Source organism: Anguilla rostrata, chromosome 4 (genome assembly GCF_018555375.3).
Source record: "Anguilla rostrata isolate EN2019 chromosome 4, ASM1855537v3, whole genome shotgun sequence".
Classification (NCBI taxonomy): domain Eukaryota; kingdom Metazoa; phylum Chordata; class Actinopteri; order Anguilliformes; family Anguillidae; genus Anguilla; species Anguilla rostrata.
This window is the reverse complement of record NC_057936.1, coordinates 56204903-56229812: the sequence shown is the minus strand read 5'-3', so window position 1 is coordinate 56229812 and position 24910 is coordinate 56204903. Positions and strand designations below refer to the sequence as shown.

The 24910-nt window shown below is 43.0% G+C and overlaps 1 protein-coding gene across 3 annotated transcripts in view; it reads right to left on the bottom strand.

Moving 5' to 3' along the window:
- bcar3 (BCAR3 adaptor protein, NSP family member) overlaps positions 1-23710 on the bottom strand; it is a 62100-nt gene extending 38390 nt beyond the window's left edge. The window contains exons 1-3 of one of the 3 annotated variants that reach the window (XM_064333337.1): positions 23308-23710; positions 11755-11927; positions 6968-7082 (exon numbers count right to left, since the gene is read on the bottom strand). In XM_064333337.1, coding sequence (XP_064189407.1) covers positions 6968-7082; positions 11755-11844 — 205 coding nt within the window. In that variant the 5' untranslated portion in view covers positions 11845-11927; positions 23308-23710. Of the gene's footprint in view, positions 1-957; positions 1229-6967; positions 7083-11754; positions 11928-23307 lie in introns of those variants that run through there. The other 2 variants (XM_064333336.1, XM_064333338.1) reach the window with 2 other exon arrangements.
- Positions 23711-24910: the final 1200 nt, after the last annotated feature.

Below are 24910 nucleotides of genomic sequence, written 5' to 3'. Positions count from 1 at the left end.
AACACATGCGTGCACACACACAAACACACGCACACAAACACACAGACAGACAGACACATATACGCACACACACACACACACACACAGTGTATAGCAATGGGGGAGTCTCCCCCGGCTCACTCCAAACCCATGAAAAGAACAATAACCCCAACTGTCACATGACACTTTTCTAAGCCTCTCCTTTGTTGGGACTCAGGAACAATATGAGAGCGGCTCTCTACCTCCTCACTGCACTGGAGAGCACCCAGCTGTGCTCCATTCAGCCAGTGGGGCTGGCTGGGCTGCGTGTGACATATTAATCACAAAGTTATTAAAGCCCGCAGCAGTGTCTGCCACTCCAGTCCTCATCAACGCTCCCCGCAAACATGATGACCCATTGTCACCCACCCCCACCCCCCACCATACTCACCCACCCCTCAGTCTGTGCATACAAGGACCCTAACTTTCCCTTTGACACCGCGGAGCCTTTTGAGGCAAAAACATTTTTATAGTTTCACATCCTCTCTTTGACCCTCCCGTCCTTCTAAATGTCGTTGTCCTTTATCACTGGAGTCCATTGAGAACATTCATTAAGCAGCGCAGAACTGACCGGCTTTGTGTCAGCTCACAGAGGATGGGTAAAGTTACCCTTGCCGCCAGTATGACCTTGTGACTAAGAACAAGCAACTACAACAAACTTCCAGCAACAGAAAGGCATACAGAATGCGCTATTTACAGCAATAATAAGTCATCTTTGTACAGCCACATCTTTAAAAATCACACACAGACCCATGTTCGTATGTACAAAATTAAAATAAGTCAGAAACAATTCAATTAGACTAGCCCTCCCTCCAGAACATAGTACGAAAAGCCTCTCCGGATTGCGATCTTTCAGTTTCCCTTACCAGCAGTAACAAGTCTATCACAAACATTCCAACCCTTTCTAATAACACAAGCTATTGCACAAGACCTGCTTACCTATTTTCCCGGTCTACACGTCTCTAAACAACAGTCCACCTTTTTTTCCACGTCTTGACTTTATAAGCACTTGGAGCTACAGCCGAACTCCACACATACTGGACCGGCTCACAGACTCACAGGGGCAGGCAACGGCAAGAGCGGCGTGTGACACCTCCTTCAGGACGCTGGCTTTGTGTCCCACACCTCACCTCCTGCAGTGAGCAGAGCCGGTGTTCCTCCCGTCACAAGTCAGAGCTCTCTCTCTTTCCCTCTCCCCCCCTCCTCTCTCTCTCTCTCTGACACACACACACACACACACACACACATACCCAAGCGCTGCTTCACGGCCCCGCGGGGAGTGATTTACAACTTCCAAGACACACCCTCTCAAGTGGGCAGGACACTGGGGACTCAGCCTCTGGGTCAGCCCCTGCCCTGAGCAGTCAGCCCAACCTGTTGCCTGACAAACACCCAGGGCAGAGGACATTTCTCTTTCACCCCTGGAAAAAAAGCATTTGCCGAACCTCCCCACAGTTTCAGGCTGTAAAAACATACTCTCGTCTTGGCTTCTGGACACTTTTAAAGTGAAACTGTTAAAAAACATTACTGCTTTTTAGCTCTAATCTGCAGAAAGCTCTCCTGCTTCAAAAATCAGTCAAAAGGAATGATTCACTATTTTTCCACTAATTATATGCTCTTCGGTGCTAGAGACCTATTTTCAGATAAATTAATAGGTATATAGTATAACACATATTAACACAGACATACATGAATTGTATTATTTGAGGCTGCAGTCAAACAGTCAAAGAACCCTACATTTGTCAGGAATATCTTCAACACACACACACACACACACACACACACACACATACGCACACACGCACACACAGGCACACACACACGCACACGCACACGCACACGCACACGCACACACACACACATACACACACCACAATGGCAAACAGCAACGCAGCTATCTTAAAAGATTTGTTTCCACATTGCCGCATTGACTTTCCCATGCCCTTCAGTGTCTGAAGATCAAAATAAACAGAACTGCGTGCATTCCCTGGCTGGGCAGTGAGCTTAGTGGCCCTGGATTGGGCGGACAGGTAATATTTGTTTAGTGTTTGATTGTTCAGCAGTACTATTACACAATATGTCACAGGACACATTAACTTTGGGAGGGCCACAGATAGCTCAAGGGCCTTCACTTTTTCAGCATATGGGATTATTAAATTCAGTGGAGAAGCGTGCAGGCTTCGAAGGGACACCTGGACCTTGACAACAAACCTTCTTCAGTTACAGCACACCTGTCATTGCTCTGCTCCGTTATGAAATACGTCTTTAAAATAAATGTGGAGATGAAACGTGAAACACCTTCAAAACCGCTCAGAGTACGCGTTATAATACACACTCAATCTACTGAGTCTGTTCAGTTGAATGTGTATTATTTAACATTTCAAAATTCAGATTCGATCAGATTTACGGTAGTGAATACAACACTCAGCGTAGTTACAAGCGTCCGTGTTGGGAAAGTTCTAGAGGCAAACCTTCGTCTCCCACTGCTTGTCACTCAGTAACACTGAGCAGGTCTTCCCAAGCCCTGCTCATCTTTCATCCCCCATGCGCCCCCAGGCACCTGTGGTCCGGCCCAGCAAAGGCCCGGCTGAAGAACCCCACCCTGCCTCCCCTGAGCCCCCCCGAGCCCCCCAGCAGCAGAACAGGTGACACGCACCGCACTCCATGGTGGCTGCATTTCCATCGAATCGAGTCATCACTGTGAAATAACCAGGGTGTATCACAGACAATATTTAGAGATGCTGCCAATTTTTAAAACACATTTTTAATAAGAGAACTGGAAAGAAAATTGATTCCCGCCTTAGAAACTCAGGGGCTCATTGTTTATTTAAAAAAAAAAAAAAAAACTGTATTCTGGGCAAATGAAGGTAGTTGTTTTCAGGAAATTGTTGAGGAAGGGTCCCGCCCACAAACTGACTCAGGATTCTGATCTGTAATCTTCTGCTTATTACTCACAATGCCCGCAGATACCATGACAATCATCACCATGAGTCAAAACTGCCAATTATGCCTCAAGCACAGCGAGGCTTCTTCATTCAGGGAAGTAGCACGGTTATGTAGCGTTCTAGTCTTAGCCAAGAACATGCTGTGTGTTTTATGTGCCTATGTTTCCCCATAGACACATAAAACATGCCACATTTTTACTTCAACAAATGTGCACACAGTCATTATCAAGTATGTTCATTTCTACAGATTGTAAATAAATATGGATGTATATGAAGATGTACTGGATTTTTGAAGGCCCTAAGAGAATCTATTGCACTTGTTCATTCAAAGGTAAATCTGGTCTAATTTTTCTCAGATTATTTGCACATTTCAGCAAATAATTATTTGAACCCACTTCATATTTACAGGTAGATCAATAAGGCCCTTATTCAGAACCAACTTCACCAGAGTTGCACATATATATTTACTCAGAGGGGCACTTTTTATTTGTTAAATTTAGATTTTTTTCTTTGCCTGAGATTGGTCTGCTGACAACCAAGCGCACTTGACCACTCCCATCCTTCACGCGGTGCTGGCTATCTTTGAGTCCTGGCCTCAGCTGAACGCAATCTGGAATTTTCTCACCATGGTAACTGATGGAACATGGAAACGGCACAAATAACAGCTCATCTGCATGCTCTTGCATTACCAAACATCATCTGCCCTCTCACGTTACAACACATTGTCATGGACGGGGAAGTCCGACGAAGATTTAAAGGGGAAGGAGAGGAGATCAGCAGAAACCAAGCGAAAGACAGACCCTTACAAAGCCACCAAAGCAGCACAGTACGAGCTCCAGAGGGCAGTAACAGTAATTGATGGGCGACAGCATTAGGTGGCTTATTGGCTCACAAAAGAGGACACTGGTGGCCACCACTTGGACATGGCAGTTAGGTATTGTTTGCAGAGATAGCAGGGGGCTCTGCTGGTGGCAGTTGTTACACAGTAAGAGCTGGTTAATGAAGCCACACAGAGCCCAGAGAGAAGGGTTTAAAACTGTCTATCTGGAACTATAATGAGCTGAGACAGAATTTGCTCGATATGTAATTTCAGCTGAACACAAGTTGTTTTAAAGAACTTACACCGCAGGCCCTTTAAAATAAAATGGTGGCAAAGAGCTTGTTAGCTTTATTTCAGAAGGACGTGAAGAGGAACGGAGAAGGGTGTGAAAAGCTGGCCTATCTTCACTCATCGACATTTTCCAAACCTTCCCAAAGCCAAGTCCCGCAATCAAAGTAGAGCTCTGAAACTAATCCAATGCTTTGATTTGACTCATGGACAGAGATAAGACATTTCTTGCGATTGCAACTCTATTTCTCGGAATTCAGACGTTTTTTCTCAGAATTCTGACTTTTTTCTCGCAATTGTGACTTCTTGCAATAATATAACCAATCAGTCAGTGGTCACCTCTGCAGTGGGTTATTAAAAAACTAAAGACACAATAAAGAGAAATAAAGTCAGAATTCCAAGAAATAAAGTCACTGTTACAAAAAATGAAGTAGCAATTAAGCTTACTTTTTTCCTGTGGCAGAAGCAGGTTTCCATAGTGGACCCTGACATTAAAGACAGCAGAATTAAAATGCTATTCATTCATGCACATACAGTATATGTCCCTAGATCCCATTGTCTTTCAAATGCACTTACCTAGGTCAAATGTACTGTCAGCATTTCAAAGGATGTCATTTTCTACTGCAGATGATCAATCTGTCCTAATAGCAGTGCAGGCAACATGCCAGGCTCCCATTTAATAGTATGTTACCTGCTCTCAGGAAACCAGCAGTTTGAGAACTGCATTTAATGCGTAAGTAGAATGCCAATATAAATGTAAGGAGACGAACTGACAGAAAAACAAAGAAAATATCAATATAAGTATCTCTTTCCGTGAAATGAAAAATGCTTACAGAGCTTTATGGCCTATTTGTGGAAAGACTATTTTTTTCTCTCAACATTAAAAAATACAACAACATCAAAATAAATATATGGACAAATGTGATTATCTGCAAAAATACAGATCAAAGATTCTTATATAATGTTTCGATAAATATTATCTTTAAACTAATGAAGAATATTTTTACTGAGGTTTCATATGGCATTGACAACATACCATGAAACCATTTTATGAATCCACCTTCGGATCATCCGTCTACCATCTTCTGGTTACCCTGTATCCTCAGCATTGTTGGTTTGGAAGGACTATAATCTTCAACTCTATCAGCACAGAAACCTCAAAATGGAGGTTTCCACTATTTGCAGATAGGCCTCATACCTCATTCCTCATAATTTCTATTTATAATATGAATCATTTTCCGGTTTTAAGCATTATGATGATGGCAATACTGTGAGGTAATCAGAAGGCAACTTTACTAGAGATTATTTTCCCAAAATACTTTTTTGAATGACATACGTTTCATTCTGGATACATCCTCATTAGGCAAATTCCTACAGCGCTCCATGGCTGGTCAAAGTCAGCATGATATGCAAACCAAATTATGGACAGATCATCAAAAAACGTTTCATGACGAGGATCCAGAGTATGTGATGAGAAGGCAGGTATACTGAGGAATGGACGTTTCCATAAACATCTATTTTCTTTCCCTGAAAGCATTCCTGTCCCAGAAATGTGCCCCTAAACACACCTGTGTGCGCCTTAGCTTACGCTAGCAGGGAATCACCTGATCGTGCATGAGAGACAAGCCGCGACCCGCCTGCTCTCCACTTCGAGCGCGCTCCCGTAAGTCCTAATTACACACAGGAGGCTATGGCCTGAGGGCGAGCCATGGCTGCTAGTCATCTGCAGTTGGTTAGAGTGGGCGTAATCACCTGTTGGACGCTCACGTGGGCTCCGCCTACCCAGGGGCTTCCGACGCATTCGATTGGGCCGGAGCGCGGCGCAGTAGCAACGCGCTGCAGGCGGAAGCAAGTCGACGCATGACACACCATCCGTGTTTACAGTAAACAGGGCGATGTTCTCGTCTCTTTTTTCCGTTCCCAGCCAACTGAAACGTCTTCCTCTGTACCCATAATCCCTACGCGTTACCCAGCCTGCATTTCCCCTTGATGATTAACAGCTGATACCCCATTAAGGGGACAGTGCCTAATTGCTATTTTCCGATGAATTCTTTTGACTGCGTTGGCCTTTAATTGTGGCAGCAAAGAGAGACCTGAAAACAATAAGCTTCAGCCAGCTAGTTACCCTCATGGAAACATCAGCAACCTCGGTCAACTCTGCTGTGCCTGAGGGGGCCTAAGAGCTACATCACAATGAATGTGATCCCAGATGCCTAGAGTGGATTGTTGTGCTGCAGTGGATGGGGATTTTTACTCCTTGACCCCTTGAGCCACCGGGGTTTACAGCCGGGTGGGATACCACCTCGGGCCTGATCTTGACCAGAGCCCTGTCAGAATGCCCTTCCCTCCGGCGAGATTAATAAGGCCCCTCTCTCTCAGGCAGGACACGCGGTCAGGCGCAAGCTGCCCTACACAAACAGTGCGCGGCAGGCTGGGAACTAGACAAACAGGGCCTGGACCGGGCCTGTGAAAACAGCCTGGACGGTGCTGCAGATAAAGCTGCAAGGCCCCTGTTTGGTCAGCCATGTGTTCTCCGGGCTGAAAAGGGGGCGACGCTTCTGCTGTTAAAACACGAGCGCTTTCCCCGCCGTCTGCTTGCGCAAACTCCGGAGCAGGCCGCCGTGTCACAGCACAAACCCTGTGACTGTCACCCTGCTTCATGTCAAGTGACATTAGATGGTCATTAGATGCTCCTGATTGATGCCGTGTGGAGGAAGCAGCTCTGTGACAACCTCCCTCGCGTTTCTCGCTGGTGCGCAGGTTTTAGAACAGTTGCTCACAGGCCCTTACTCTTACTCCTCCCACATTTTTACAAAAGGAAATATGACTCAGCGGAACGGGGCGCGGGGTTTCTCAGGAATGGCGACGCCAGCTCTGTGGGACGAGGTTGACTGACCTCGGCGTCTCTCGCGCTCCTGCAGAACCTGGATGCTGGAGAGGATGTGGACGCGGTGCATGCGGTTGTGGACGCCCAGCTGCTGCAGGTCCAGCTCGGTCAGGTGCAGAAGGTCCTGGAAGGGATCACAGGGGCGGGGGGTAGGGGGTGGAGGAGGGGGGGTGGTGTGTGAGATGAGCGCTCTGCAGTCTGGTGGGCACCATCAGCTCTTTTATCTCCCAGCCCTGAGCACCATGCACTTCACCTCTCTGATCCCCCCAGAGACAGGACAGGTCGTCTGTTATTACTGTGCAGTGACACTGCACTTCAGACTCCTGCCTTGTTTTGGTTTAAAAACAATACGCTCTTGGTTTCATGCAAATGCTGCTTATTTTTCTTCTCAGCTTGCCTTGTTCCCTGGTCAGACAACACCGGCACATTACACAGCAGGTTGTGAGCTATTTTCTGCTGTTTAGAATTTACAAAGTAAACACAGAACGAGTGGCTTTATAACAACACAAAGACAAACCAGGCAGAGGAAAGACTTCGCAAATTATAGGTTTATGTGTTGGACAGTAAGCATTTTAGGAAGAATTGCCCCACTGGAGGACTTTTTAAAACAAAGGGAGGTGCCCTTTATTTAGTAATATGGAAAGGTTAGCAAAAAATATTACACCAGAAAGAGACATGTTATTTTTCAGGTTGTTGTTATTGTAAAATGAGTCGTTGAGCTGGAAGATATTGTCTTTAGGCTGGAAGAAAAAACAGCATGGCGCATTAGTGCCTTTGTCCCCCTTATCTCTGCGGTCTTCCAGGGCAATCGCAGGCAGGATCTCTCTGATCACAAGGCATTCCTCCCCTTTGTCCCAGGCCTGTTTTGATAGTGTGGTTTAGATAGAGGGGCCCAGGGCAGCTGTGCTGCTTCATGTGCCTCCAGTGAAATGCCACCCTCCCCTCTCCTCCCTCCATCCAGGTGCCCTATGATGGTAAGGGCCCATTGTCCCCATACCCTTCCCCCTAGCTCACCCACTCTCAGATGCCCTGGTGGCATGCCCTCATGCCATGCTAACAGCAGAGGGTGAAGCCAACCCTCAGCTGTAAAGCTCTTTTATGGGGGCACTCTGCCACAGGTGGTAGTTTAACATTCCTATAATTCAACCACTTCAATGGACTTCAACAGCAGGTGCCGTAGCCATGCAGAGGGCAGGGGTGGAGCTGTTAGTTGTTTACTTCTCAGAAGATGTGAAATTAAGGGAAGGGCTCTCTACACTAAGAGCTGACCCACACCCAGGAGACTGTGTTGAATGTGTCCTGGGGTAAAGGTTTTGGCACTTAAAGCCTGTCAATAATGCCTCAGCCTTACAGGGATTGTTATCAGCCAGAGCAGTAAGCCAATCAGGTGTCTGCCCCCATCACTCTCATTTTAATGGTAAGTGTTGGAGCAGAGCAGGGTCACAGTCAATCTGACACCTGATGCTTCTTATCTGTTAGTTCTGCATGATATTTAGTACGTGCCATATCTAGCTGGGATTTCCCCCCTAATCCATCCCCTTTACTACAGGGGTGGCCAGTTTTCTGTGAGAAGGGCCAGTGTGGGAGCAGTCTTTAGTTTTAGCCCAGATATACGACACCTGATTAATTCACGAATGATGGTCTTCAAAAACCTGAACCCACAAAGGCCCTTTTTGGGTAGGTTAGTACACCCCTGCTCTAGACCAAGGCCATCCTGTCTTAATTGAAAAGGGCCAAAGTGGATGAAAGTATTCCTTTTGGCCTACCGCTATGACATCTGATTCTACTTATCAAGGAAAGCATTGAAGACCATGATTAGTTAACTAGTTGATGCAGGTGTCTCAGTGCTGGGCTAAAACAAAAACCTGCACCCACATTGGCTCTTTTCGGCTAAGACAGGATACCCCTGTTTTAGTCAATTTATCACTCTCCCTTCATACATTTATGTTTCATTATGTGATACCCTTTTTATCATATTATCACAGGAAGAATAAATAGCATTAAGTTGATAATTTCATCATCACACAGTAGTACTCGACTGATACACAGAACACATACACATTTAAATAAATTTAAAAAACCGAGCGTCAATAAATGTTTAATTAGCTTTTTCCTCTATCTCGCTTAATGGTTTCCAGAATGAAACTTCTCTGGTGACTGTTTATGATCGGCACAACTTTCCCATTGAGTTTCCACACAAGAAACTCTTACAACGGCACAGCAACCAAGTGAGCAAAACACCTTCAGTGCCCCCAGCTTCATTTACTCCAGAAATTCCACATTGTCTGGTTGGGTCTCCAGCCATCGACATGAGACCACTGATGTCCATAACCACTCTGTTCTTGTTCCCGGGCTAGGGTCAGGCAGAGAGGTATTGGGGCGAGCATTCACTGGCTGTTATGAATTGGCCTTTGTCAGGGTCATCTCAGAAATACACAGCAATGACAGTAAATTGGCTGAGAGAACAACTGGGCCACTTTATGAAGCTCCTGAAACCACTGCACCTGGGACTGAATGTGTGTGAGCAGGTTATTAATGAGAGACAGGTTCTTCGCTCTCTTGTTTCTACTACTACTACAGTGGACTTCACAGCAGCAGTGTAATCTACAGCAAAATGTATTTGTAAACCTTGAGTTGTATTTCTGAATGTCAACACAATGCATTGAATATATTGGAAACAGAAGCAAAATAGTATTGTCTTATTTGCTATTTGTATTCTGCACTTTTGAATGCTCTGGAATGCGTTGGCTTCTGCCAAGAAGATTATTATTAGGGGTCCAAGCAGCAAAGTAAATACAGGTTATCATTGTCTTGTGGAAGCTGCATATTAAGTTAATTATTGGATCCTTTTGGATTTCTATGGAATCTACAAAATGACACCACCTAGTGAGTCTAATATTTATAGCACTCAAACAGCATAATATGTAGATGTTTTCCAACATAATCACATGAAAAATTAAAAAATTAATGGCAGTATTTTAATTTGACCCAAATGCCTAAAAATTGTCTATACATAACAGGACATCCTCAACTGTGATCCCATGTTTGCCTTTTTTGGCTATATCAGTGTGTGCACTTTTTTACAACCATTTGTTTGAGGTGAATAACAACATTTCAGCACAATTTTACTACCTCCAAACCACAGCTGTCCAGCAATGATGTAAATAGGCCCAGACTGGCGGTCATAATTACTCCTAGCAAAATAACTAGAACACAACTTTCAATGACCTAAAAAAATTACTGGACTTCAAATTATTGTGTTCTGATCTGATTTTTAAAAATGCACGACCAGCCAATAAAAATGCATTTCTTAAGTTCTACACCTTTGAACAAGTGCATACACAACCACTTTCTGCATTAAAAATGTTTTTCCAGTTGCTTTACCTCAATGACCTCTACGGAAAAAAAGTCATAAGTACTGTACAGAGCATGCCATGTGCAGTACATACATGCCCGTAATGACTTGATGTGTTTGAGAACATCACTGTGGTCTGTAGCCTGTGGTTTTTGTACTTGCTGTCATGGGCAGGTATGCTATCTGATCTAGGCTCTCAAAAACAAAAGTGAGAAGAGCCTCTTCAAGGAAGTCCATGCGTGTTAGGCCACAGACTAAATATTCCTCCCAACTCCGCAGAAACAAGCAACGTGAGTCAAAGGGAAGGACAAGTGGAAGCAAAGTGCAAGGCCTTAAGCAGACACTTCTTTAAGAGGCGATAATGCTGAGGACTTTTATTCTTCACCTCCCTTCTGGATGCAACAGCGCCAGGGGCTCAGGGTCTCAGTTCTACATGTGACCAGAATAAAGGGTCACAGTTCTAAGGGCGAAATGAGACAATATGTCATACACTGCTATCACAGCTGAAATAAAAATCTATATTTTATACAAAATCTGGCCCCTTTAGTGTTATGTCAGTGTAAGGGAAAGGGCCCACTTCAGGCTCACAGAAGCACTCTGTTCATGGTTTGTCTGGGCCAAGCTGAGCCTCTCACCCTTTTGTCTCTGTCAGCCCTATAGCACAGCCAAGAGAGAGCTAAATAGGTGTGATAAATCCTCCACCCAGGGCCTGAATAATGCAGAGAGGAGCGTCTGAGTGAGCGGCTGCCCTCAGCGAGCAGAGCCAAGAGTGAAGCAAAGAGGCAGAAATGTGGACTCAGAGGAGAAATGATGAGCCGCGCCAGCACTGTGGCTGTTACTGCTTGCGGCCCCCAAAAAAAAGCACTGCCGCCGTTGGGAAATGAAGCACCGATCCAGCTCCCACACAAATGGTTCTCCTAATGTGCGGCAGATTGTGCGACGCTTCAAATGTGCCCTTGGTCAGAACGGAACGGCGAAGAGTCATAAAAGTCACACTTCTGTCCGGAAAAACAAATAGAAAAGATTTAAGTTCCGTGGGCAAGATGCATATCTTCCAACGATCGATTGTGCAGGGCTTTATTTCCACCACGGAAAAAGACCCTGCTGGATGCTCTTCTGCTGACTGGATCGTCCAACATTTAAAAGAATGTCACGATTTCAGACTATGTTCCATGGAATAATTTATCAGTGCAAAATGCATCTGTTTGAATTCACCAATTCAAGAAAATGCCTGAAACGTGCTAACTGTATTGTCACCAACTGGGCCAATAAAAATGTGTTTATTTAGTTTAATATTAATGTGCTCATTCTGGGAATGAATGTAGGGAATTTCCAAGCATAATTTGGACTTTAAACACACTCATTTTGAATGTAGCTGCTGTTCCTTGGACATCTGGCGGGTTGGCCTGCACTGTCTGTAAAGTTAATCAAATGCTCTCACCTCCACTCCGTCGTATTCATCATCGAACAGCACAGAATACTCCGGGAGGCCCAGCTGGCTGAGCCATTTGGGGATGGCCAGGTGTTTCATGGCGTGAACGCCACTCCCCCCTCCTGGAACCAGGACCCTTTGGAGAGAAGCTCTCGCTGGAGGCTGAGGTCTGCAGCTGAAATCTGAAGTAAAAAGCACCACACAAAATAACATTTCAAAAACCTTGAGGCAGTAAGGGGAGTGTGGAGCAGTAAGTCCAGTCCTGCTGGATTAAATTGTTCCACTGACCCCACTTTCAGTCTTTGGAGTCTGCTTTCCTGCAGCGATCAGAAAGCCTTTTAATAATTGATAGCCGATTTACACCGGATCCTAATAAAATATATCCTCAGGTTGAGTTAATTACTCACTCTCTGTGACCTCAGTGGAACTTGACCTGGAGTGAAAATGAGTTTCTCTCAGATTGTTGGGTAATTTATCACATTGGGTACAGTGTTTACACACGCCCTTGCCCTTTACAAATCATCAGGCTGTCAACTCGTAGTTTTCCTTTAGCGGTGACATAAAATATGTTTGCTGCCACTGGCAGTCCTCCTAAAGGGCAGGTCAATACAATGATGGCAGTACTTATGTCTTTACTGTAGTATAAGAAAGGGATATAGAGCTGGAATATTTCAAATGCCACCTCCCAAATGTACCACTGATGATACCCAGCCATTTGAAAGGAGTCATACTGGATCCACACATAAGTATTACTTCGGTTCTGTCAGGTAGACATCACTGGCTGTCAGACAGAAGTGCTCTGTAAAGCATTCTTTCCTCAGCAGCAGTGTCTGGATCACAGTGCACAACAGTGACAGAGAGCAACGACTGCCCAGCAGACCTGAATCAACAGTTCTGGATCACTTTCAGATGGCACATACAGTATTTTTGTGCAGTTACAGGAGAAAGATTTCCACTTTTCTGTACATTTGTTTTCAGACTAGATTCCAGTGTCTTAATTTAAGATACTTTACCATTTGGTGCAGCAGTATTCAGTAAATTGTATCACCTACACAAGAAGAGCAGCACAGTTGTGCCCCTGAACATAGCAACGTCCCCTGTGTAAAAGAACTAACCCTGAGAGGTCAGAGGTTGTGAGTCTCTGTGCTGGTGCCTCACCCAGTTAGGCAAAAAAATTATAATCATAAAGTGCGCTGATCTTCGGCTAGTCCCCCTGATTTTTGGTGTGCTCGCCTTGCCTTCCTCATAGTATCGAGAACACAGCGTTATTCCTCAGAAAGGGGCCTGGCCTAACTTCATTATAGCATTCCTCATTTTCTTAATGCACACATCTGCCAATGCCTTTCCAGAGAAGAGCGCACCCCCCCACCCCCCGCTGCAATAACGGCTAATACATTCCCGAACAATAGCCCGTAAAAGCGACGCTGTAGGCGCTAAGAGCGGGGGGCTGTAAACCCTTGTGAGGGAACAATGCGGCCGTAAAGTCTGAGCTAGCGCGGCTGCCACCAGCTGCGTTAGCGGTGTGTAAAAAGCGCTCCTGTGGGGCGCAGCGATCGGGGCAGCGCTGTAAAAAATAAATAAATAAAAACCATTCCTGCTGTGCATGTCAACGCTTAGCCCCTCGCCTTGCTGGACACCGCGCTGCCTTTACACGCCCTCGCTGGCGAAGGTGCGCTCTTCCTCCTATTGTCTGCCCCAGAGCTCCACCGCCCCCCTGCAGCAGGCTCACAGGAAGTCTTCCAGCGCTCTCGGCACACTCTCATTACTGGCACTCATTACGGTCATTACCGACATGGGTTTAACCCTTTTAGACGGTCTGCACTGATTTCACTCCAAATTGATGAGAAGTCGTCCGGCACAAGTAGTTGTGCTTGTGCAAATCACAGACGCCACCTTAAAACTCCCAAATCCAAAACAGCAGCATAAGAATCCAGTCGACATTTCACCTGTGTCCAATTCGCCAGGACTGACCGACCCCTTTCAGGGGGAATGCCTGAACTGAAAAAGGCTCCTCCGTGTTAGTGAGCCTCTCAGCCAGCGTTCCCGCTCCGCGCAGTGAATCCAAAAATATGCGGTAATCCAATTTCACTGAGAGCAGCTGAAGGCACCTGCATGACTAGGACCTCTCACAATTTCACTAAGTACAAACTCCAGTGATGTCATGAGGTCCCCCACAGTCCCCTCAACAGAGCCAATGATTGGCTGAGCTCATTAGCGTGAGGGGACCTTCATCTCTCTATCTCTCAGTCAGTTATCCATTACCCCTGTTCCCCAAATGCCCCCATCCACGGCTCAGACACTGGAGAAATGGAACAGGGACAGCCCGGTTGAGTTCATTATCACTGATCACGCGGAGTTCATTGCTATTGATCACAAAGTCCTAACCTCAACCCTGGACTTGATGTATGATATTTGATATGATTATAATTTCTCCACAAAACCACAATTTATTCTGTGTAGTGGGTACTGACATGCAAGCACAGCTCCACAATATGTCCTCTAGCACTGGTCACCTGTATATGTTGCCATGTCTGGACACAGAGAACTGTGGAGGATGACTAAAGGCAAGTTCTGACAGGTGAAAGAATTTCTCAAACAAATGTGCAAATCCTGTCAATGTTTTGTCTTAGAAGGCTGAAAAGGAAGGTATTGGAATATATTTCAAACTTTTAAAAAACTCAGCTGAAGGAAAAAAAATAGCTAAATAGTCCCATCAAAGGAACTATTCAAATATACGTTCAAATATCAGTTAAAAATTTCAAAAAAGTGTGTATGGAAATTGCAGCGTACTCCTATTCCTTAGGAAAGCTAAATTCAGTTATCAACAGCTGTATGCAAGTTCATGGCTCATTGAATGCAATATTATATGTCTCCAAACAGATAAGCAGAAAATCTCTAGATTAAAAAAAAAAACTTGCCTCAGGTAGAACTGTAAACATAAAAGAATCAGCTAGATATTATAGCTTATCAATTCCTCAAGAAAGACAGAGGGAAAAACACGTTAACCATAATCAATGACCAAGATATCATTAAAACAAAAGAAACTCTGTATTGAATTCTGAGAACAAGTTAACAGATGTGGGCCCAGAAGGTCGCTTTTTGAAGAAGGTATTTAAATCTATGTGCACATCTAGGGATAGCCACGCAGTACTCCTTGCTACCTAATAGCCTGTTTATGTTCTGCTATACTCTTTTTTATTTTTCTCTTTGTCCTGCCAACATAAAATGATCCACAAGGATACCTAAAACAGTTTACAACAACAACAGAGTTACTATTAATAAAATGAGTCATTTAACTCCTCCTTTAAGTAAATGCAAATAGAACAATCAAAATTTCCAAGCAGTTGAACACAAGTACTGTAGTCTCTTTGGGTGGCAGGCAGATAAAGGTGAACCAATTCCTCCTTAATGGCTGCAGCAAATCTACAGTAGGATCTTCGACAAATATCTCTCATAGCGCATGATCACTGTTGATGATTTCCCAATTTAGCAGATTATATATTTTTTTGTTTGTTTTTAGTAGGTGCTTCCTAAAATAATAGCCAAAAAAACAGATTCAGTGAGAACAAATGTGGGGATTAATATGCTAAAATTATTACTATAAAAACAAGGCTCACGGCTGCTGCACACCTATGGATGACACACAAAAAAAAACAAACAGATTCAAGCAGAGACAGAGCTGTGGATGGTCTGGACAGGAGCACAGATTGTTTAACTGTTGGGAGCCAGCACTCCCCCCGTAGTCCTGTGCTGCCTTCTGCTTCCTGTTTAGGTCCATACAGCAGGCTGCTTCCTGCTCCTAAGACCAGGCTCCAAAGATCTGAGGCAGTTGAGACCACCACAAAGGAGACAGGGATGTAACTTTCTGTGAAATCACATGACAGTCAAGAACTTCTGCTCCAATCATTACCTGATCTCTACCGGCTGTAATAAGGGAGTAAGAGGACTTGACTTATTTTAATGGGCTTATTTTTATTGCTAAGAGGAGGTTTATTCATATTTATTTTATTACTTGTTTGTTTCTTCTTCTCGAGTGTTAACACCACATTGAGGTTACACGTGCAAGTCCCTCAAAAGTTCACCCAGCTGCACTTATTTAGAGCTGGCTTCATGTTGCACCCCTCCGCAGTGGAACTGAGTCTGAGAACACCAATGCCTGACAGCCAGCAGTGCTGCTAGCCCGATGATGCGCGGCATTGACTTCTATTAGTCCTACAGGAAAAACAACTTTATTGCAGCCCTTCTTCCCTAAGTGGAGCTCTCAGCTGCAAATGCAGCACTCCAGAACCAAGGACAGATAGTCAAAGCACCCCCCAACAAGCAACACTGTGCAAATGGTACACAACTTTGTTTTAAAAAAAAAAAGAACACACTGATATGGGCACAAACCTGGTATCTAGCCACCCTAGACCAAGAATCTCACCCAATTGAAGCCTTAGGAACAAGGTTTGTGACTCTTTACCCAATGAATCACTTAAATTAATACTAAAACACAAAAAGGGCAGCAGACGCTGTTTGGAATTTGAGATCCCATCGTTAGATGAGCCAAACATAAATCTGCATGGCCTTTACAACTCAACATGTCACAAAAGCTTTAGTGCTGGGCACCTCAGAGGGTTTTGAAGGAGTCCATTTCATGGCTTCTCTGGGCCCAGGCAACGATGAAAAGACTCCAAACTCGTCAGCGCCTGCTCCAAACGGAGGAGGTCCACAGGACAGGCACTCACATTCAGCATGCTGATGAGCGGTACCAAGCAGAGAAGTAGCAGGTACCTGCTGATTCATAACAGTGTGAATGTGTGAGTGTGTGTGTGTGTGTGTGTGTGTGCATGAATTACATGTAGATGGTCAATGTATGTACCCTATTAGATGTTTTGGGTGGCTGTTCAGATAAAGAGATGAACCACGGTCCTTCTCAGTATAGCGTCACACCTGAATGTAGATAAAGAATGCTGCATAGGCAGGCAAAACTCAACAAAGGCTGAGCAAATACGCCATTCTAGAAAGACTGACACGGTCACTGTTCCCCCTGTGGTTAAATCATGGTCAAGATGCTGTAAAGAACACCACTCTGCCATATATTATGTGGAGAAGCAGCACAGTGAGTGCATGCTAAAATGCACAGGGGATTAGGGGGTCAATGGGAGCAATCTCAAAGTCGATTTTAGAACTAGTACCCAATGTATTTTTGGAAAGCTATTTGGAACTCATTATTTGCAAGAGCAACCTTGAGCCAGATTTTTTTTTTTTAAACATTCATTTGTGGAAAAACAAGGAATTTTAAATGGCCTTACGACATAGGCACATCATACCTTCACTCATTGCCAAAGAGAGAAGGAATGAAAGTGACTAGCGTGTTTAAGACAGTTCATGCATGTGTCATCACACTTTTTTTAGTCCTGATTTACTTTAGCAAGAGGGCAGCTGTGCAGGCTGCCTGCTATTAAATAAAGCAACAGCACCAAAACTGGGAAGCAACCGAGTGACTGGGGTATTTTTGACCAATGTTTATCCCAGCTTTTCCTTTCATCTGCACTTTGGAATGCCCATATTTGTCATCACTGCAAAAATCCTCAGCAGCGCACAAACAAGTGTGTGTGTGCTCCTCCAAAGTCAGATGACAACCCAGCCAAATGGAACCCTTGCTCCCCTGGGTGACGCTACAGCCAATTGTGCGACGATAATTACATATCTGACCAATGGGGTGTGTCTGAAACTTAGCAGCATTAACAGAATGAGCCACCCAACAGCCTCTTCCGCGCATATCCAGCGAAGTTCAGAGGAGTACTTCTGAGATTAGGAACTTAATATTAATAATAATAATAATAAATGTATTTTATATAGATATAACTTCCCTGCTAGACCACATTAACCTCCAACTGCCAGCTGATTTGAGTGATAGTGCAGCAAAGGATGATTCAGCTACAAAGACATCATGTATACAGTACAGTGCACAGAGACAAGCCCAAATATTTCAATGTCAGAATCAAACAGTGTACAGCATGTTGTAGCAGCAGTTCCAATATTATACATCAATGTCAACCTTCCATTTTTTCTAGATGGGTTTACCATTACCTTATTTATCAGTCAAAGAAAGGATTTCACTCCATAAATATGTTTAATGAAAGAAAGACCACAAACCTGCATGAATCATTCAAAGCTATAAACCGTTAGGGATACCTTACCACCTAAGATGCATTATATATAAATTATATTTTACATATATTATATTTATATTATATTAAATTACACACACACACACATCAGCAGTCATGAGTCATGACCCAACAGAAATCAGAACAAGGCTCCTAGACCTACATTCCTCCTCCTGACATACCACCTGTATTCAGGGGCCTGAAAGTCTGTGTGGGGCGGACCTGCATACATCAACAGCACAGCCTTGTGAAATGATGGGGTGGGGGGGTGAGTTTCCTCCCTGGAATGCTATGGTGACTCACTGCATTCTCTAGATGAGTTTATCATGACATAATTTATCAGTCAAAGTAAGGATTCCAGTACATAATGTGTTTAATGAAAGAAAGACCGCAGACCTACATCAATCATTCAAAGCTATGAATCTCCACACTAATAATGTGTAAAGGCTTCCTCTGTTGACACTGTAGATGGCATAAACAGTTAGTGATACCTTAAATGCATCAGCATCAAACTGACTCTGTGAGTTATATATGAATAATATTTTACATATTTTATATTTATATTATATTAAACACGCACACATAACACACACAATCATGTTTGTTGCTAATGCATCCTAGCTATGAGGTATCCCAATGAACACAAATGCGGCCCATCGATCCCCTCTAAAAACCAGTAAAACACTGATCTCTGGCCGGACCATCGCAAGACCTGCAGTCATGAGTTATGACCCAACAGAAATCAGAGCAAGGCGCCGAAAACCTACATTCCTCCCTCTGACAAACCACCTGTATCCAGGGGCCTGAAAGTCTCTGTGGGGCAGACCTGCGTATATCAACAGCACAGCCTTGTGAAATGATGAGAGGGTGCGTTTCCTCCCTGGAGAATGGTGAATCACTGCATACCTGCAGTACTTCAGCAACCCCATTTAATCAAAGAACACTTATTAGACCCCATGCCAGTGGTGGACTCATCTGTTCAGACACCAAGTACTGTTAAGATAAACCCGGTATGTCAGATGACTGCTTCGTGTACAGTAAATAGTCCTTCAGAGATCCTGATTGTAGAGGATATCTTACTCTTGAGCGTACTCTGTGTACTATACTTAATCGTTGCTTCCATTTCTGTTAAAGTAAAAACACTGCCAAAGAGGAAACACACCTCCTAAATTCCTAAACTTTATCTAATAACATAACTAATTCTCATAATTAATCTAGTGCTAGCAGTGGCACTTTAGTTCCAATCACAGTAATAGTATTAAATATAAAACAATTGTTATTATTATGTGGTAACTGCAATTTTATTTAGTACTAGGAATAGTAATAGCAGCAGCAGCTTCAGTAGTAGTAGCATCTATCCAGTATTTTTTCATTTATTTGTTGTTTTGGCAGATGCCATTACACAAGAATTTACAGTTTAATGAAAATAAGAAAGTACAGTACAAAGATTCAAAGAACATTCTATAAGATGTGGGTTCAGAAAATACTAATATGTATCACAATAACTAACATGTTTAAATAATACAATGAAAATGTTACAGTCCAAATCAGCTAAAGGTCAGGAACCCCAAACATAGTCTGTATAATTATAGAAAAGCAGACATTCTCGGAATAAAACAGGAAGGATATTCAAAAAGTCCCTCTTCTGACCCAGAGACAACAAAAATAGATTATCATCACAAGATTATCATAATTCAAATTCAGGCAGAACAAACTCATTTAGGGAGAAATTGTATGATTTTCCACTTGGTTCCCAGCCAGGGGGCCATGCATTTGAATACTATCATAATTTGTGAAGCAGAATGAGCACAGCAAGCCTTTGAACTGAATTACACCATTTCGAAGTTGCTTATTTCAAACATTCTTAAAGGAACATAGCAGTGTCAGCATGGTTAGAGGTCACTTTATTTACTAATGGGCTGTTTCCATTTAAACACAACTTTGGCTTTGATTAACAAAGAATTCATGACTGGCGAGAAAGAAATGAAAAACCTGTATCAGTCTCAAGATTTGATTTAAAAGCCAAAAAAGAATACATCTTTGTTTTCTACACAGTAGACGTTTGAAACTGAATATTCTAATCAAAGAAATGTGTGAATGTGCTCTCAGTAGTGAAAAAATATAAAAATACCAAGAATTGTTTATACAAGAAATCAAGCTGTTTTTAATTTGTTCCTTGACCACATACAGAATAAACAGTGGCTGTAATATAGCATAAGGCATTCAATAATATACCAGGATAACTAGGTCAAAAAACATCTGTGCCTTGGGATTCAAAACAATGACAAGATGTTTTCATTTACAGATTGGGACTAGGTCCATCCACAGAAAACAGGAAAACCCTGAAAAGTTTTTTAAAATCTGTATTTAGGTGTGTGACTTTGGAAGTTATTCTTCAGTCATATAAACACGAGGAACAGAGCTGTGGGCTCTTCCTGCACCCATCTTAATTCTGGTGCCACTGAGATATAGCACCCAAATTTGTCTCAATGCCAATCTGTGCTCTAAATCATTATTATGCCTTTCCATCCATTATCATGTCAGGTCCCTTATTTGTGAAAGCTGGTTTGGGTTCCTTACCCAGTCAGAGTGTTAAGCCTATGACCCTGGGCTTATCAACAAGGCAATCCCGCTGATAATATATCTCACTTTATAACGGCAGAGCTTTGTTCAGAGCAGGACAGATTGTTTTGGCAAAAGAGACTGGTCCACAACAATGATGTTTTTTCACTTTTTACAGGAAGGGTAAATAAATTGAACTGATAAGTAGCTTCTCAAATTCTGGTTGTCATTCAGGCAGTTTTAGTGAGGGACCCATAAAGTGGACTGGGCAGATTCAAGACTCTCAGGCTGAAGGTTTGTCATGGCTGTGATCTAACAAGCATCATGGAAAAGCTTCCACATCTCTTTGAAATTGACTAGATAAACAGTTGCACTAGGTGGTTCCTTTTTTAATGATGAACCCAGGTTTTTTCTTCATTGACATGCACATATTAAGAGAATATGGAATTATTATTATCCATGTGGAAAACATTTAATTCAAGCAGACAGTCTTTCATTGAATGGTATGACTAGTCAATTCTCGAAAACGGGAACTATGTAAAAACATGTTGCTTGTGTTGCTTGTGTGCTACTATGAGTCAGACTATTCAGAATCTGGCTCACTCAAAAGAAACCACAGCAGAACTCTGGGCTACTCATCCACAGGTGAGAAGAAGAGGTGGTGCGCATTAAATCAACATGCTGTGGGGCTCCCCAAACACCTACAATAAAACTCCACTGCACAGCTCACCCCTCTTACTACATTCGGCATACTCACACTGACCTGGCCAAACAGAGCATTTTTCTCATCTCTAAGGATTTGTGCCTTTGTTTTTTTGTTTTGCTTTTTTTTTACGTTTGGGATGGAGGTTGGAGGGGTGATCTGCTCAGGAATGCAAGGTATGAATTTATTTGAAGGTAGTATTCCAACACCAAACACAGAAATATTTTACACTGCAGTGTCCTGTGATAGTTCATACCTAATCACGGGATTGAATGCAGGGTAATGCATGTGGACAAACAAGGCGCTGGTGGACAGTGGGAAGGCATGCTAATGCTGCAGTTAGACGCTTGCTGGCCCGAAGAGAAAGCCTAACATTCTGCCAACAGTCCGAGTCAAAGTCAAAAAAAATCATGGTCAGGGTCAGTCCAAGGAAAATGAGGATGCCGCATGTTCAAGACAGCATAGGGAACAGCATTACATTATTGAGAGCATTCTGTCACAAGGAACTGCGTAAGTACCCTAGTTGATATTGATTCTTTTCTCCATGATACACTTTTGCAGGGTCATCAATTTTTCAAATTAAATTCAGGCTGAAGAAAATAGTGATGTAGCCGTTGTATGTCTGTGGCTGATTTGCTCCAGTAGTTCCAGAGCCAGAATAAACGAATGCATTGTCTCAACCAATTAAATAAGTCACATAGAGTACCCTTTGCCACTCTTAATCAGATTTTTCCATAAGGTTTTGTGCGTGTGTGTGCGAGTGTGTGTATGTGTGTGTGTGCGTGTGCGCGCGTGTGTGTGCGTGTGTGTATGTGTGTGGCGTAATTAGCCATGTAGAATAGTTCATATTCCACTTGGTTCTGTTGTGTCTAACAGGGAATGTCAGGATGCTGCGCTACTTAGCACAGGATTCAATTACAACAAATGACCTTGTACCCTGCCTCCCCCTCCCCCTCCCCCACACTGAACTGCAGTATATGCCTGTCGGAGAATCCTGACATGAACTGTTGTGGATTGCGGACAATTTTCACTCCCCCGTATAAAAACAACCTAGTATACCAGCACTAACCAAACAAGTGACCAAAAACAGCAGGACACTGATTCCTGCAGCTGTCTCTCCCTACACAGGATGATGAAGAGAACCACATGAAGTACAGTGAACACGCTGCAGTGCTGTGGTGCGGTCTAAACATGAAACACACCCAGAAGGAGCTCAGGTCTCTGCCTCTCTCTTAAAATCTCTTCCAGAAGGGTAGCCAACCACAGCAGGATCCCTGCCTTCTCACAGTTCAGCATTCCAGTGGGAAAAAAAACACGACTACTTGGTTTATTTTTTTAGCATTCCATTAAGAAAATAATAAACTGAGTAATGTAGTAAGTGCAAGCTGGGATTCACCACTGAACTCAAAGGAGGACACGACTGCTGCTGGGAACCTTGTTTCCACTGGGGACACACACAGAGCAGAGACAAGCCTGGGAACGTACTGCATGAGGAGTGGTATTGCTTGCCCTGGCGCTGTGTTTATGAATAGTTCAATGTCAAGAGGACTGAATCTGTGCAAATAACAGCATTTCCTTCTCTGTTCCAAAAATATCCCGCAGAAATGAACTATGGGTTCCCAAAGCAACTGTTGAGATTGACCCCTCGATTACTTTTATGGATACAAATGTAGAAATGATCGTTTCTCAACCTGCTTCATTCAAAGCCAAAACTTAATTCAAAGCAGTGTTATTTATGGTACATACGCATTTTGAAAGCATACATATGTAGTGTCATTCATAGGCTAGCTCGCTTTATGTTGTAGTTACAACGCCTGAAAAATCTTTATCAACTTGTGAGTTATTTCTTGCAGGATGTAGTCACCTACACAACATCCAAAATTTTGTATAGGACTTCCAGTCTTGCTAATTTCTAGCTACAAAACATAACTTGCGAATCGTAATGAACGTGATTTGATTTTTTAAAATGTAATCTAAAAGGTTACTTGTGGTGAAGTCTCCACCAAACATGTGTGCATCTACAAATACTTCACAAGTACATAGAACACAATATTACATATATCTAAGAAGTAGCCTCTGTTCAACTCAATATATACACCTATCGCTCCAGATGTTTTATAATTATACGTATACAAAACTTACCTTGATCGCTTTGCAGAGAAATCCTGAATTGAATAAAATGGAGAGTAACAACCCAAAAACGAAACCTATTGAGGTCTTATCATGCAGAAGGAGTTCAAAGCGAGGAACAGTTAAGTTTATCTTCTTCACATTGTCCTACTTGGCCAAATGCAGCGGATCCAGTCTGTGCCGTGGCATTGCCGTAAAGGACGCACCTTGACAAGCGTACATCACAAGCCGATTTGAATGGCCATGCTGAAGAGCCGGTAAAAGTCACCGCTGCTGTCCTGCGTCAATGATGCAAATGCAGTAGTGTTCCTGAGTCGCGACGCGCGCCTCTTGCAGCGGTGGTCTTCCGATGGAATGTAGCGAGCTGTTGCTTCCACGGTTCTGCGCTCTGCATTCCTCTCATGCTACAGCGAACCTGCACATGCAGAAGGACGTTTAAAACAACACAGCCGGGCATTTTATTTTTCCAAACGAAGGTTACGAAGACAATCCTAAAAAAATTAATCCGATCCATAAAAATGGACCACTCCCATTATACAACTCGCTTTTCTCTCTTTCTTTCTTTCTCTCTCTGCTGCCTTGAACTTGTACATACATGACAAATAAGCTACTGTAATATAAATTTTTGATTATTAAATTGCGTGTTTTTGAAGGTTGAAGAATCGTAGATATAGTGCTGGGCTGTTTTTAAAACCGAGAGCTGTATTATTTCATAATGCGCAAATGTGAAACATTTCATCATAAATTAAACGCCCATTGTGCACGTGCTAAACTATGAATATTGTTTCCAGCATTTCTCAGTCTGAAACCAGAGCACGAACGATGTCTCTGTGACTAAAACTAAACATTTACAGGGAAATTTAAAAAACTCTTTTGCCTGGTTGTGTTTCGAGAATATAATGTGGAGGATTGCAATGTCCGAATCTGAACTAAATCCAACTTTAACACCGGCAGACAAAACATTTTGTGGACCAGCAGAATGATGGGTATTAGACTTTTCCCCGAGCAAGCTGCCAAAAATAACTGCATTTTTAATTGCATTTCCGACTATTGATCTTCAGTAGAAATGACTTTGGGTTATCATTTCCTCTTTTGTTTTGTCTGGACTATAATTCTTGCCAATAATCGAATGATTCAAATGGACTCAATCCAGTAACTAATTCAGGAGTTAGCTCTTTCCTGGCTTCAAATGCATGCCTCTGAGAATACGATGATGACAACATACCCTGAAACATGATGGTTCATGCTCAAAAATGCAAAAATAATTTCAATAGTCTCCTTCACATAAAAAAGTAGTATGCTTACAAGATTTTCAGACAGGTGAGAACAAATATAACCCAAATAATAAAGATGACGCAATCCAAAATGACTAATGAACATTACTGTTATGCCTAAAGGGTTCACAGACGAAACAACAATGTGATATTTGTTGAATATGACTAATGTACAGAAAAGCTTCATGACATTTGAACTGCTTGTAGTAATTCATTATATAGATTAATTAAAAAAACAGGAATGAGTTAGATTACCTTCAAAAGTATTCATTTGAATCAAGTGAATGTACTAAAAAGGCTGGTGACAGATTCAGTCTGTTATCATTATTTAATACCCTTTC